Source organism: Sinohyriopsis cumingii, chromosome 9, assembly GCF_028554795.1.
Source record: "Sinohyriopsis cumingii isolate HCF-2022 chromosome 9, ASM2855479v2, whole genome shotgun sequence".
In the NCBI taxonomy this organism is placed as follows: domain Eukaryota; kingdom Metazoa; phylum Mollusca; class Bivalvia; order Unionida; family Unionidae; genus Sinohyriopsis; species Sinohyriopsis cumingii.
In genome coordinates, this window is record NC_142969.1 from 43,601,231 (window position 1) to 43,618,366 (window position 17,136).

The 17,136-nt window shown below is 37.0% G+C and overlaps 1 protein-coding gene across 2 annotated transcripts in view; it reads right to left on the minus strand.

Annotated features, from left to right (window-relative positions):
* LOC149791647 (lymphocyte antigen 75-like) overlaps window positions 1-17,136 on the minus strand; it is a 195,995-nt gene that overhangs the window by 37,090 nt on the left and 141,769 nt on the right. For both annotated transcript variants that reach the window (XM_089970198.1, XM_089970197.1), the window contains exons 42-45: window positions 15,600-15,655; window positions 13,209-13,376; window positions 538-594; window positions 217-386 (exon numbers count right to left, since the gene is read on the minus strand). In XM_089970198.1, coding sequence (XP_089826324.1) covers window positions 217-386; window positions 538-594; window positions 13,209-13,376; window positions 15,600-15,655 — 451 coding nt within the window. The remainder of the gene's footprint in view (window positions 1-216; window positions 387-537; window positions 595-13,208; window positions 13,377-15,599; window positions 15,656-17,136) is intronic.

The window sequence follows — 17,136 nt, forward strand, 5'->3', positions numbered from 1 at the left end:
GATTCGAATGTATGTGTCAGATTATATGAAGACGTCTGATATTGATTTGACTTGGCAGGGTATTGTTATATTTAGTTTATTAGGGGCTCTAAACATTAATATATATATATATATATATATATATATATATATATATATATATATATATATATATATATATATATATATATATATATATATATATATATATATATATATATATATATATATTCTTACTTTACTGAAGATAACATCATTTTCCATTTGGCTGTGAATGCTTGCTAGTTGTGCTCCTTTTTTCATACAAAAGGCTCGGGCGGCATGCCATGATCTTGTGACTGAATTGGAACTGATATAATAACAGTATCCATTGTAATTCTTCCAATGTAAATCCATTCCGCAGGAAACTGGTAGATAATAAAATGGATGTTATGAGAATTCAACAATATACACTGACTTCTATCAATCACGTAAAGTAATATTCAGGGTACATGTGGTTATTCATTAACCATATATTTTTAAATCAAGATATACAGAAATGAGATTTTAAAAGTGTACCTATCTCTGATGTTGTTGTTGTTGTTTCTATGACTTCTGTTGCAGGAGCTTCCATTCCTGAGGAGGAAAAAAATAAAAGCGTTATTATATCATTATAGAACTGTTCTATAAACCACTTTTTACGACACAAGTTGAAAAGAAGGAATGAAAAGGTAATAGCTCAATTGTTGTAGAGAACCATGCGTACAGTTAACAGATGCAAACAAATCTGACTGAAATTAAAGCTTTTACACGGATTGTTTATCTTAGCATCTATCACCTAGAGTCTTTATAAAATACTAAACAACCACTCACACCGCAAGTTGAAGAAAGAATTTATCACATTTATACACCTAAAAGAATTTATTACATGTATACACCTATAAGAATTTATCACATGTATACACCTATAAGAATTTATCACTTGTTTACACCTATAAATGCCTATGTTCCTCTCGAGAATGTAAGCCGACTGGTATTTGAAATTGTGAGCAAGGGTTTTGGTCTGGAAGAAAGTACCGTAAAACGGTTTGGACCTTTCATATATTCCGTACAATAAAAAGTTTGCAAAGCTCATATAAGCTTTTATTATTTTAATGGCAAACCAGATTTCAATATTTACTGAATGAAATTGCTATAGTTTAATAAAGTTTTGTTTGTGGTAATTATTGTGATTCAATACATTACGTTACGTTACTTTAAAAAATATGTCAAATCTAAATTGACACATAAGTGATGAAGTGATAATTTCCAACTGAAGCAGATTCCTAATACAAGCTATATGTAACCTAAATCAAACAGAAGCAAAGATTGTTCAGCCTGCGAAATAATAATGGAAAGATAATCCATTGCACCAACCAAATGGATACAAATATTTACTGCGGAATAGAGGAGTAGATATTAACAGAGGAAGCTTGATTAATCTATTTTCCAAACTCCCGTATGGGGGGGATACGAGAAAATTACAATACAAATAAGATTAATAAGCAAACATATGCACACACACACCCCCCAACATAAAGAAGAAACGAATGAATCGTAAAAATAAGGTATTTTTAAAATGTAAATGATCAAGTATCTTGTAATAGATGGATTCTACCAATGAAATATACGAGGATTGACTTATTGCTATTTTTAAAAGTATTTGAGGAAGGATGCACACTGCATAGATAAAATATTAAACAGAATGAACACTTTGAGTTATCGCAAGATAAAGAATGTGTATAATATTTGAGGGAGAAAAATAGCGCATTAGAAAGCCAATGAGTTATACATGTACGGTATACAAAATACTTATGCTGATCACCACACTAAAGTCAACGAAGGAAGTTAATCCAAAAACGTCACAGTAAATACCAATCTTAACATTTGAAAAACCTTTGCAATGTAATAGTTGCAAATATGTATATTCGATTACAGGTGCTATAAAGTTTAAGAACATATTGTTAGAGTGTTGTTGATGTTTAAACTTCTTTCAAATTTCATTAAAAACCTGCATGTCAGCCATGTTAACCATGCCAGAAACAGGTCGACTTTGCTCAACTGAACAATCCGGTATCCAATTTTCTATGACAAGCGTTGTAGAATTTAAAATTTTGTAATTTCTACGAAAGCTTATGTCACAAAGAAATACTGCCCAAGAAAACAAAACTATTTAATATCGGAAGATATTTTGCACCATATTGATGAAGTAAAATTCAATACACCTTTAACGGTTATTAGATATATAGGTTAGGTAGAAACACTTTTGTTTCTTTCAGAACGTTCTTTTGACATCTAACTATAACTGAAATTAAATCTCACATTACAAACCTAAATACCAAAAATGAATAGACTGTGATGAAATCTTCACAATTTAATGATATCATATTAGAGAGAGAGAGAGAGAGAGAGAGAGAGATAGAAAGAAAGAGTGATATAGAGGAAGAGACACAGAGGGAGAAAAAGAGGCAACAAAGAAATAGGGGGTATACTTGTTGCGTTAGCTGCTTACAAATGTAAACATAACCGTGGAACATATGTACTGATTACTATTGCTGAATACTGTCAGCTGATGAAATCAGTCAACGATTGCTATACTGATGAAATCAGTCCATGATAAACATACTCGTCTTGGAATTAGTCAACCATGGCCATACTGATGATGAAAACAGTCAACGATGAGCATACTGATGACGAAATCAAAGATGGACATACTGATGATAACATCGGTCAACGATGTCGATACTGATGATGATGATGAAATTGCTCAAAAATGGACATATTGAAAACGAAATCAAGTTTTCCTGGTTAAATATGTTTCTTCGAGAATACTTACTCAATCATAATACCTTAGGAGAACTACTATTACCTCGCAAATCCACACTCCCAGATACTACTTTTAACTAAAGGAAGCTAAAAATTGTGTATCTACTTAGATGGGGGTCGAGCAGAGTGATGTGCCCTTAGGTATAAGGATTTGCGACAAAAACCACGTACCTATTACTTACTACTGGAGTGGAAAGCACGATTTATGTGGATATAACTGCTAGGAGGCTGGGAAGGTTTATCTGAATTATGATTGTGTAAGTATTCTCGATTAAACCTATTTTACTAGAAAAAATCAGGTTCTTAATTAAATACGTTATCCAATCATAAAGCCTTTGTATAATTGGTAAGAGTTGGAGGGAGGTAAATCCCATTACAGAAGAGAAACCATCTCCGGTCCCCGAAGGTGTGTGAGACAGCTTCTAGGTAATCTGACTGGAGGGGACTTCATCTGTCGGAGCGCAGCTTCAAATTTGGAAACAATTTCCATCCAACCCCCGCAAATTCATCGGCAGTTGTGAAGCCGCGTCTTCAGAAGTTGTTGATCAGCCTAGAAAGATTACCTGTTCAACTGCAAATATAGGTCCCTCGGGATCGAATATGGTCATTTGGGATGACAGAACGCAGATATAAAAGCTAGAAAATGTGGACTCCGATCAACATCCCAAGGCTTGAAAGATGTCGGCTGCAGAACAGTTCCTGTCGAACGTGATGCTGTTGGTAATTTATTTAACCTCGTGAGGCAAAATGCTTAAGAAGTTCATTTGAGGTGGGGTTATTTCTCAATAGGCAGAGCGATTACCCCTCTTAATGCAGGACGAGATAATCTGTGTTGATATATCCTCCTGTTCTTCTTGAGGTTAAAACAGACCAGATTTTCCTCGTCGTAAAGGCACCGTTCTATTAGGGCACAACTTCAAAGCCCAAACTAGGTCTTCTGTTAGGTCTTGAGTTGATGTCTGAAGACTAGACAGAGTTTTCATGATGAAAGTCTGGTAACTTCTGGAAATCAGCCTGTTCTTGGTGACAAAAAAGAATGCCGTCATGACTGATTCTCCTTGTCGGAACTGCATGTATTTCGGGTTTGCTGATAGGGCATTCATCGCTAATTCTACCCATTGTTGCTAATGCCACAAGGAAACAGGGTCTTGTATGAAAGGTGTGCTGAAATGTCATTTAGAGTGATTCAAAAGGTGCCTTGTTTAACCAGTTTAAGATAGGTTCAGTTTTGGACACATGTCATTTGGTGTTGTGTACCTCAGAGATAGAGAGAAGGTTGTCTAAGCTCTTGTTTTGTTCGATATCCTCTCCTCCGTGGTGACGTGGTCAGCTATTTGTGTTATATATGCCTGGAGAGGTTAGATGTATTCGTTAGCGCACCACTGGGTGAAAAAGTGCCATTTGTATGTTTTCAGGTGAGTGAAGCACCTGGCTAGATCGATGCACTCCATGACGTGTTATGATAATTGTTTAATTCTGAGGACCTTTTGTAGTAAAAGCTGACGTGCAGGTATGGGAAAGAATGAAAAACCGACGGTCGGTTTTGTTTGAGTACGTGAGGGACAATTCAAATATTCCGAGGAATTTTCCTTGCGGAATTGACAAGGTTATTGATCCACGACATCTATCTGAGTGGTGCAATAAGTATAAGGCAACACTTTGTTTCTCTTGCTTTCTCTATCAGTTGTCCGCAGCTGGTTCATTACAGACTGTAATCTCGGGCGATTTCATTTGTATATGTAAACCCACCTTGAGCCAAATTTGGATGCCACAGTTCTGCAGATTGTGTCTCAGGTATGTGCAGATGGTGAGAGGTTGGTCAAGTTGGCAAACGTTTGGTATCAATTGGGTCAGAATAATTATGTTCAATAGTCACATAACAAGGAGATCCACGACAATGATGTTCGCTGCCGCGTTGAGCAAGCCTAGTAGGCGAACGAATTGCCGTGCTAGTCGAATTTTCCTCGAAAGTAAAGAAGCAAACATGGTTCAGATTTTCAATGCCCGATCCTGAGGGGGACGAATCATGTTACATGTGTATTGAACTCCATACCTAGGTGAACAAATTGCTAAGATGGTAAAATGGTTTGAGTTTCCCTTGTTGACATGTCGTGTTTGGATATAACTCACCTGATGCTTATGCAGGATGTCTTCCAGGAAACTTCATATTGCTTCCGTAGAAATGGCCTGGACATGAGCCATTACTTGATTCATCAGACGCGTGAAGATCCAGTGGCTGATGATGTGCCTTTCTGGATATGTTCTGAATTGGTATACAATGTTTTGGGAGAATCGCAGGAATGTCATCGAAGCCTGGTGAACAGGAACATAAAAGTCCAGACTGATGGCCGAGTCTCCCTCTTGTACGGCATTCAAACTGCACTGTTGCGTTGTCTTTGAGATCCTGAGGCGTGAATGAACTGAATGAGGGCGCTTAGGTGGATGACCGGAGGCAGGGTGCCATTGTAACTGGGATAAGAACAAATTCCGGTACAAAAGCCCAGAAAACGTTGGAGCGAACGACAGGGCCGTCTGGCTGCTTTATCAACTTTGGCTTGCGAGAATTGTGGACATCGCTGGGTGGAGCTTCGATATGACGGTTGTCAGGTGTTTATTTCCTATGTTGGCCCTTGGGTCCTTTATGTTAATTTTCCGTATTATCCCTGTATCAACTATTTCGTTGCTTGAGAGGGTAATTGGTCTCCTTGGGGGCTTATTTGCAGACTTCTTCAATCTGGCCATGAAAACGATGGTTAATGGATAACGTCTGTGCTCATATTTTGGCCATGTGGTGGTCCTTCAGGAAAGTGCATTCAGAGAGCACAGAGTCGTGTTCCGCCAATTGTGAATTTACATATGTGGTTAGAGCATTGGACAGTGTGGTGAGTGGCTCTGTTCAATACTCAGGTAATTATTAAGACCGATCCCTATGCGTGCCTTAAGGTATTCCGTGTATGAGACTATAAAATATGTTCCGTCTGTTGGAAGATAACCATAAAGACTATGTCCAACATCGAAGCCATGGTACCAATACTGATCACTAACTGCTGAGTGTCATCAATGACCATCCGATCCATACATATTTAGTGTGGCTTTGTCATCTTCAAATCGGCGATATCAGGGTCGACTGCTGAGGTTTCCAAATGAAAAACTGGAGTATGGTCAAGGTAGAACCACCGACGAACTGATGATGAAGGCAGGTAAGAATGTACGTAACCTTTGGAGACTGTGGAAGTAATTGAAATTGGACTTTTTCGTTTCGTCATAAGATAAACAGATGTTGGAGCTCTGATCCAGGTTGCTTATGAAGTGCGAGGATAACATAACATTAGGGGCCAAAGCGGAAAACGCCCTCAGTGGAGGTTCGGCAGTCTAAATCTTCCCGAGAAATCAGATAGTCTAGAAGTGATGCCAGCACTTGAGAACAAACAACATCTTCCTGTTTGCATGCGTTACGGCTGAGGTCTTCTGTAATGCATGATAAATACTGGCGAAGAATGACGAGGACTGCCGCTCAGTAAACTCTTAGAACGCTCTGAATTAGAAACCGTGACTTCGAGAGGTTATCTGAATAAAGAGTCTCTTTCTTTCGTCGGAGTGGAGCGATTTTGCGAAGCACCTTCTGTTGAAACGAGAGGAACTAATCATGTTTCGAGGCAGTATGTGGGTTAGACTGGTCCCTGAACATGTCTGCAAAAAGTTGGGTTTGACGTTCTGGAGGCCGGACTGTTAGTGAATGAGCCAGAAATATTGTTTTTCTTGGCCTTTCGTGTTCCTTGGTATATGGCTGAGGACGGTCGTAACGAAAATAGGCTATATGTGTCGGGAAGCTATCGTCAGAATCATCAGGTTGTGATGGGTTTCATGATGTTTGATTCACGTAACCGGTCCGTTTGTCTGCTGAGTGAGAGGGAACTTGTCCTACGTTTAGCTCTGTCCTTCGCTGTTGCTTTGAAAAAATCGAGTCGAATCCCAATGAGGCAAGATAAAGGGAGTTGCAAATAATGCTGAGTCCTGTGTTGGTGACTCGGCTGTCGGTGCTGTTTTTGAGCATGTCATTGTCTTACGCATAGCATATGAAGGGTAAGAATTGATTTATCTCCCTTGTCCGCTAGAAGTTCTGGCATTGAGGAAAGGTCATCATGCAGACTGGTTACGTCTTCGTCTTTAACTGTGCTTTTCTGAGGATTCCCCATAGTTCTAATATGTAAGACAAATAGAGCATAACGTATAAAATTGTAGACTGCACTTATGCTGAGAACGCAATGTCAATGCAGAGCTAAATCTTAAACGTTGACCCCAGAAATTTATAACAGTCGGTCTAATAAGGCAAAGATGCGTACAGGTAAAATATGATGACAATACCACCTGAAGGTAGAAGTGTAAATATGTGGGCCTGTACATCTGTTGTTTGAATACAGTGTAGGAGCAGAGCTATACAACATGATGGTTAACTGGACATTATCTCAATTACAATATTACATTTATGGAGTGACAAGTACGGTTTGTACAGGTTAAATCATTGAAGCATTGCGTTTCAAGGATAAGGTTGCCGTGGTAAATGAAATTCCATTGTACGTACATGAAATGACGGTATTATACATACATTGCGTATCTTATGGGCATAAAGACATGCACAAATATAAATATTGTAGCCCGAACCGATCTTGTGAAGTCACATGGGCCACCAGTGCAAGTAACTAAGTGCTGTTAAAGTCTGATGCAATTCTTATGCAGATAAATATAACTAAAGTGTCGCTTATAGAAACATGCATGAGTAAGACGCGACTGAGGTAACCGTGTATAGAAAGCTTACCTAAGTCCGAGTAGAGCGGACGCATTAAAGAAATGTACACAAGTGTGTAGCTTATACACACAAACCTTCACACAAAAGGGAACTGAGAGAGCTTATGTAGCTATATACAAGGTACAAGGTGCGACAATATCGATTATGAGGCAATTATCAACAGAGAAAAAGCCCACATACCACATGTACAAGTAAAATCATTGAATTTGGCGCCCGTACGCTACACGTGCTTTGGGAAAAAAAATCACCAATATGTACCCGTTTGTAATGAAATTACACATATATTATGACTTGTTTTAAAAGCGCTAGAGTCACACACGTACATAAAATAATGATAGCCCGAACTTAATGTGAAGTTGCTTAGGCTCCCCGTGCAATTATCTTAATGTGTAACGACGACAAAATAATATGAAATTTTAAAGGCAGAACTTTGTCGGGATAGGATGAGAAAAAGTTGGAAATAAGGATGAAGTGTACTTTAGCATTTGCGAGGCCTCTCGTGACGAAAGCGTGCTTCTTGGCACAAGCATTTCTAAGAGAAGACCACTTTTTCTGACCGTCGTCTAGGTCTGCAAACATGTATTGTCTCCCTTTAGCTAAAATTATTATCTGGAAAGGCTGAATTTGCGAGGTAGTAGTTGTTCTTCTAATGTTCTATGATTGCGTAACGTATTTAAAGAAGAAATCAGTCAACGATAAACGAAAGAAGTCAACCATGAACATACTGAAATCAGTTAATGCACATACTGATGATGAAATTAGTCAAGAAAGAACATACTGTGATGAAATCTGTCAACGATGAATACACATTGACGAACATACATTGATGAACCTACTAGCTGGATATACATCTTACATCAACCGTTTATCAAATGCGAGAAGATGTGAATAAAACATGTTCTATATATTCTGTTTCACCTCAAAATCGACCATCATCTTTTACTTTAGTATAATTTGCGAATGTATATATGATTCAATATTTTCGATTGAAATACCCTTAATTGTGTTTCCTTAGTACAGTCAAATGGTAGCTTCTCAATTTCTTGAATTTAATAAACGTCTTGGGCTCACTTATATTCTGTCACTTGTTTTAAGAAAATAGAGTCGTAACAGTTGTCAGAAGAATACTTTACCATGCATGAAACTCCATAATTGCAAATAGTCTTAATTCAAATGATATTTGCAACCACATTCTTATATTCCTTATTAATTTTGTACGTGTTAAAATTTTTTTCAAAACTGCCAGACAAAAACACGTCTATTCATCTTTAAGATTGCTTAACGTTCAGCAAGTGGAATTTTCGACGGATGATTGTAAATGCATGATGATTTGGCATACATATACCATAAATCGTTTTGTTGAACTATTTATTTCCGGTTGTAAGCACCAGGGTAATTTTTCACTCTGCCGGTACTTCGGTTGTTTCCGTCAGTATGAAGTGTGGGGAAACTCCGGAGTGATCTTGTTAGGAGGTTAACGATATTAAAATCATAGTTTCATCTGTCATGACAAAATTAATCCAAAATTAAGTTCGAAAAATTTTGTTTACAAAATAGTTGTATTTGTCACAAATCAATTTCGAATATTATATCCGTAAATAAATACGAACCTTTAATCAGATATTTGATACCTTTGAAATATGCCAACATCGCGGTCAAAATGGATTTTGGTAGAGATTCTATGACCAAATTCAACCTTGGGGTAAAAAATATGATTAACATAAATAAATGAAATGTAAGTTTGTTTCGTTATATTTAAGCGTATCTTAATGTGTAAAGTAAATGTGTTCATTTGTAAAAGCGAGAATTACACTAAAATTTTCAGGAGAGTCCTTGTTTTCTGTTTGAATTTCACATAATTTCTCTATTCCACAGAACAATTTCTTGTTTGTTGAATCAGTGTATTTACTGGCTCCCTCTGATAAACATTTTGCCCTGGGTGTTAGGATCCCACTCAAGGTGTCTCTGCCTATGATATCAATAGCGCAGCTCGTAAATTGTTGGCTTCAGTCTCAACAAATTCTAATTTTCTTGTCAACAAGCGTTGTAATGTTAGCACAGTTACTTTTTCAAGATGTCAACTATAGTGAGAGCTTAATCATCCACTCCGGTGGCCTAGTGATTAGAGCGTCCGCCAAAAGCGGGAGCTCGTGGGTTCGATCCCCGGCCGAGTTATACCAAAGACTTACAAAAAATGGTACTAACAGCTGCCTCGCTCGGCGCTGAGCATTAAGAGGTTAGTGTTAGGACATCATGCTACATGTCTGCGGCATGATGCCCCAGTGCTGGACATCACTATAAACTGCCACACTGCAGACATCATAGCGATATGACTGAAATGTTTGTAAAGCTACGTTAAAATTTCTAATCACACACACACACATACACACACATTAATCAGCCCACTATAGGTACAGGTGCTAGATTACAACTTATATAAAAGTTAACACGCGCATTACCAATGTATTACTATATCCGTGATTTAATTTTCTTGTGACGGCGGGCGGGTATGCGGCTTTATTTTTGAAATTTTTTTACGTCAATATAGTTAATATATATAAAGTACTATAATGGAAATAATATGGTCTTTGTATGCTTTAAGTCATAACTAGATACTATTTTTAGCTATGCAAGAACCAGAAATGTGAAAAAATCCCCTGACTCTGCCCGAGAAAATTAATATAGTTGTGGTATAACGTGGTACGTAACGCGGTAAGTTACAAAATAATGTGGTATACCAAGATACAACATTTTTCGTCTTACCCATCTCTAGTGCTTGACAGCCAGAATAACAACTGCATTTATTTACAGTGGAATGAAAAATTGATTTGTCTGTAATTATCAATTGTTCTCTCTACTCTTAAACATTCATAGTCATTAGCAGACGTCTGTGTGGGCCAAGCTAAATGCTTCTGAACATCTTTAATTCTGCAATATTTGCTCTTAGTAATCAGTCAAACCAAATCTGGTCAGATGATTCCTCCCTAATTATGAAATGTTTACTTTTGTGCAGGAGGTGGGACCATTGGGGGCGACATCGTGAATTACTGCACATGACTGTCTATACAATCAAACAACATATTATACCTTTTACAATAATCAAAACAGTCGACGTTCCCACACGGTTTTGGCGTGTAGCATAGTGGAATACACTATGCAATTAAGATGGTATGTGCTTCATGTTTTCTAAAATTAGCCATATAGTGTAATGAATTGAATTGTAATATTTGATGTCATCGACTATGTGCGAAATAGCTGTCCATGCATTACAATTTCCTCGATAAATTAAGATAACTCGAGAATAATAAATATAGGATGAACGTCTTCTTATTTTAAGGAATGTAATTTATCTTAAGGTATTTATGAATAAATTAACTATAAGTGTAAGAGTTAACGCCCCTTGTCAGTGCGAACAGCATTAATTATCTGTAAATTATTTTTCGTTGACAAATAACAAAAATGTAACTTAAATTTTGTCGTAGTCAGACAAATAAGGTTGAAAATACTATTCGACTTTACTGCTCGTAAATTCGGTTTTAATCTATGCAGAAATTGTGTGTATCTGGACTTTCTGGAAATTTAAAACAGCAAGAGTGGCTTAAAAGAATAAACATGATATTGCCTTGTGGTTAGTATTGTCTCATTCACTGATGTAGTTTTGCAAAACATATTAATCTGCCTTTATCACTATGTTTATTTGTATGCTGAATTGTATAAAGGATGTGTATTCACCACGAACTTTCTCCTTTATGACATTAAAGGTTTCACCATACTATTTAAGTTTCTTATATACGTCCTTTATTTTTTCATTCACTTTTCTATTCTAATGCAGTAGTTATATATTTAGTTCATTTTAGTGACTAGCATTAGAGATATATGAAAAATAAATCAGCATCTGTCTCGTTGCGTGCTCAAGAAATATTTCTATTTGAATTAAATACTATTGGGATTTTAATGCAACTAAACTTTCCAAAGCCGATTGCTTGCATTGCCATCCTGCACAAACGCCAATAAGCCGACCTAAAAGAAAAAAGGAATTATTTTCTGTTTAGACCTTAATGCAGCTTTTATTTAATTAAAATAACATTCTTTACTTGTTAGAAAATTTCCCGGAAAACATATTATTGATTTTGTTGGAGATTATAGTAGGATGGAATAACAGATATTTGACCCAGTAAGTGTGGTGGCGCCTTAAAACATATAAAACTGAACAGTCTAATTTCCGCTATTTGTATGCACTAAGGGGAATCAGATCGACAGTCCTCCCATTCCGTTGTAAATTAAACGTTTATGAATGACACCCAAAACATTTTAGTGTTTTTTGTACTCATTGTTACACTATGCACGTTTGATCGATAACATTATTCTTCCGACTACAATCAATCTAATCAATTGTATTATATATATCTAAGGTGGATGCATGAGTATGTGTGAGTTGGATTTTTAAAGTAACTTTAACAATTTTTCAGTCATATCGCTACGATGTCTGCAGCATGGCAGTTTATAGTGTTGTCAGGTAGACATGTAGCATGATGCCTAACCCAGTCACATTATCCTGACACCAGGCCGACCAGTCCCAACACTAACCTCTTAATGCCGAGCGCCAAGCGAGGCAGCTGTTAGTATCATTTTTTGTAAGTCTTTGGCATGACTCGGCCGGGGATCGAACCACGAACTCCTGCAACCGAGGCGGACAGTCTAACCACTAGGCCACCGGAGCGATTGCATGACATTCAAACGCAATAATAATTTGTTAATAGTTGGTAATATTTTGTGCTACGATACATCTAATCAGAGATCATGACTATGCTGACTTACAAATCGAATTTCATTAGAATGTGACTAAAACTGTAAGCTTTGGTTGACAGCAAGGTCAGGCAATCAGACTAGGAAGCATTGCATTAATATGCACCGATGTGATTCAAAAACCAAATACATCTTAGAACTAGACATTTTAAGTTATTAAGTTTTCTAGAATTCTGGTCAGAAATATAGCCGCTAGAGTGTAACACAATTCAGGCAAGTCACAAGCCAGACGCCTCTATGGTGTCCGCTTATATCGGATATAAATTAAACTTGATCTTGAGGATATAGACGTATATGCTAATGTTGATCAGTCTTACCAGAAATAAAGTGGTCACCAGCACGGTCAATCAGATGCATAAATGTCTTATTTCATAGAAGGAAGCATTGCATTTTTTATACAGTATAATGATTATCACTGGTTTCAACCAAGTTTAATCAAGTTCTGTTCAGAAAGGAAACCTCAAGTTTGGTAATCTTTTCAGGAAAAAATGCCCGAAGAATCTCTCATTAATTAGCATACATGTCACTAATAATCAGACTCATTTTAAACCCTGCTTATTAGTAATCTCACATACTAAATTTAATCAAAGTTGGGTCATAAAGAAAGACTTTATAACATAACTTGCAGTTGTTAACATATGATGGCTGACACTCGATTCACTACGGACTCGACATAACACACGACAGATGCAGAACGAAACTATAATCTCCTTTTGCACACCGTCTGGCAAGGTAAGCCCATGTATTTCAATTTCTCTCAAAGTCAACAGACCTCTTGGTAGTTTGCAAATGTACGCCATAGCCTTATAGCAGTTGTTGTCGTTCCAAGTATTAGACGACAGGAAATACTCCACACAGTCCTCCTGACCATTGTAGTCATTTGGTTCATCTATCTGCCATTTCGTGTACGTCAGTGCCGAACCGTCGGACCACTTATAGCCTGTGGAGAGATCGACACAAATTGACATTAGAGTAAAAGATATAGAATAGAATAGTAGAAAAATAATATCCATTCTAATTGAGGAGACATGACAAGTATTTTAAATGCTTGTACATATGCATCAGTACCGACACGACAAGATAAACTTGTGGAATGTGTTATGACAATAGCTTTATGAACATGAAATCAGGTTCGGCAAAAGAAGTATCGATTCTTGCGGAAATGAAATAATAAGAGGGATAACTAGTCATTATAGAAGTATCTGTTTATGTGTTCATGTTAATCTTCATGTTTGTGAACATCAGACTGCCAATGGAAAAATATGCTTTATCAACAAATTCCTTTTGACCCGCTGTACTAACTTTTTCATTTTAAACAATGGACTGTGACCGAATTCTGGTGTTTGAGAATGTGCTTCAGTGTCATAGCTTAGGCAAATAACAGTATGCATTCATTTTAAACGATGGACTGTGATCTAATTCTGGTGTTTGTGTTGTTTCAGCGTCACAGCTTAGGCAAATAACAGTACGCATTCATTTTAAAGAATGGATTGTGATAGAATTCTGGTGTTTGTGTATGTGTTTTAGCGTCACAGCTTAGGCAAATAACAGTATGCATTCATTTTAGTGAAATGACTTAAATGACGTTCATACAATTTCAAATACATGAGTATGATGCATTAAATGGGTGGAAGAATAAGGTTTTCTGAATCTCCAACACCACGCTATATAGTGGACGCGTCTGCAGGTGAATATACTTCCCAAACGTAGCATTTATTACACTTTAGGAGTAAATATGTGTGAATGTTATCTTTTTACAGCAACTGGACATAATATTGGTTATTGGCACCACCAAAAACGCAATGTTTGAAAAATGTAAGAAATGAAGAATCGCACACATAGTCTAGGAAGACAAATTCTTACAGACAATGGAAGCATGAAGGGCAGCACAATATAATATAAAATTAAAAGATCATGCAAGTATGGAAAAGGTATATAAAAGTAGAATCCTCAACACTTGTGAGGTTTGATAACGTATATATGGGTTACATAACATAAATGGTCACCATTTAATTCAGAAGGTATGTAGCATTGCAACACAATTCTGTGTAAATTAACTGCCAGCCTAAAGTCGATTTGATTCATTTAGTATCATGTGATAAAACTGCTTTCCAAAGATAAATGCATAACCAATATTGGCGGATAACACATAATACAAACACAAGTTGACCATATTACACTAATCACCGTGTTTTATTGCTATCGGATGACAAATATAGTATGTAAATTGGTAATCAGCTCAACCAGTTAGATGCAAGATCGTCCTAATCATAACTCACTTATCACAAATCCCGTTTAAAAGCACGAAGATTTATGTTTATTTACAAATTGTGAGCAAATTTCTATCAATATTTGGTCACATGAATGAATAAAAGGCCAGTCAGTTAGATATAAGATCACGTCATTAATATGTATCGATCTCACTTAAATTAAGCTCATCTAGCACCTTAATAAAATTAGTTTACTTGCCATATTTCATCAAAATCGTATCTTCTGACATCATGTTGATATTACCTAATTTACCTAGTTTGACCAAGTCGGACCGGAAGTACATTCTCTATTGAGGTAGCAAGCTCAGCCAATCAGATGCATGATCAGATAATGGGTAATAGCCACTATCGCTAATTATCAAATGATCTGGTCTCTTCCTGATATGAATTCCGAGTCTGATCAATAATCGGTTTAGAAATGTGGCCTCCAGACTTATCACAGGCAGAATCATCGTATTATACATCATCTCGCTGATCATGTTACTATGTCAAGATCATGGTGATATACGTCTAAAATCCAAGCTTAATAACAATCTGTTTATAAATAAAGTCATATCACATTCGAACCCGAACTATGCATCCAACTGTGAACAATATCAACCAATCATTTTTAAGATCGCCTCAATAATATTCATGGCTGTCCTAAATTATGGAATTTGTTCGAGATCTCAATAACATAATCAGTGACCAAATTCAAATCAGACATATCGTCTCCAGATAATGATCACAGCAGAGTCGTAATTCTAAACTAGGAAGATTTTTTCAGAGGTGACAAATGCAGCTTCTTGTTAGCACATTGTTTCGATGAGATTTAAAGTGATGTAAAGTTTTATGACAGAGGTGGAAGATCTTCACTCAAGTATAGAATGACTTAGATTAATTGGTATTCTTACTGTTTTCTTCATCAAGGTCATTCAGCCCTACCCATATCTGATCACGTCCAGATGATCTGAAGAAAAAGACAATGCTACATAGGTAACAATTAAACAGAACAATTGGTTTACAGTAGTGCACTATAGCTATTTTCTATGGAACAGCGAAATTCCTAGCCAACCCTGTCTCTATCAACCGTATAAGCTACTTTCACAATGATATTGTTCTGAAACGAAATAAAGGAGACTGCATGCCAGGAAATAAGACAAATAACATCTTTTAGGTCACTCAGTGTACGTCATATCATATTTCTGTTAAGTATTGTACAGTGACTTTTTGTGAAGGAATAGCAAAATACCCTATAAATGAAAATAGAAAGTGCAACATCGACGAAAAACAAACATGCTTGTAACTACTGAAGCACATAAAAATTGTCGAAATGTTCGACCAATCCAATGGGTATCGACAATAGCGGCCTCATAGTCACCAACACGGCATTAAGATTCGTTGTCATTCCGGGTTAAACGTAATCAATCACAAACTAATTTTCTAGCATTTCCAGTTGAAAAGTTCATAGAGAACGCGGTTTGGGAAGGTAGAGGGTCTGCATGTGCTTCAGGCTACAAATGAAGAACTAACGATTAGCCATTTATAACGTAGACAGTGCACGTTCTCGCAAGGTTGGTTGTAGGAAGCCGTTCATAAGGTGCTAGTGGTGTCACTAAAGAATGCGGACCGCACCGGTGACACCATCAGAGGGACGGGGGACACCATAATGACTGTCTAAAATTTCAGAATTTTTGTGCATGAAGGAGGTCCGGGGCGGGGGGACACCATGAGTTACCGCACATGAATGTCTATGAAATTTTTGAAAATTTGTGCAGAAAGTGGGTCCATGGGGGCGACACCGTGAATTACTGCACATGACTGTCTATACAATTTTTGACTTTTTGTGCAGGAAGGAGGTCCATGGGGTGACACCATGAGTTACCGCACTGGGTGATACTAACCCTAGTGACGCCACTGCGAAGTGCTGCCTAAATCCCGCAAGACATCGCCAACAGCAAAATTAAAATGTAACAAGGAGGCAATTGTTATTTCCCACAAAAACATTAACTTAAATCCTGATTTCAAGACATCACGTGGCTACATTCTGTCGTGTCGTTGATTTCTCCTCTAATGTTTGACCTAATGCAATGTCATCATAACTGTTTTACGCATGTGTGTAAAAGATAGGGATACATACATTTTAATGTATTCATTGGTAATTTTCGTTGCCGCTGGTCTGAAATGTTTATTTGTCCTTCGCTAGCTACAGTTTAGTTAGAAAAGAACGCTGTAAAAAGCAAATAACAGATTGAACTCTATGTATGCCTTTGTGGTAAATTATTTCAGACGTAAAATGTGTTTCCTTGAATTTTCCATCATCTTTATGTGTTGGAAACACATTACAGTACTTTCCAGATTCATATATGCAACCAGCGTCCTTTTTCTCGAATTAACACAATTACTTCCGTTGTTGGTATCAACTGCTTCCACCCCTCCAAGTCACGTACT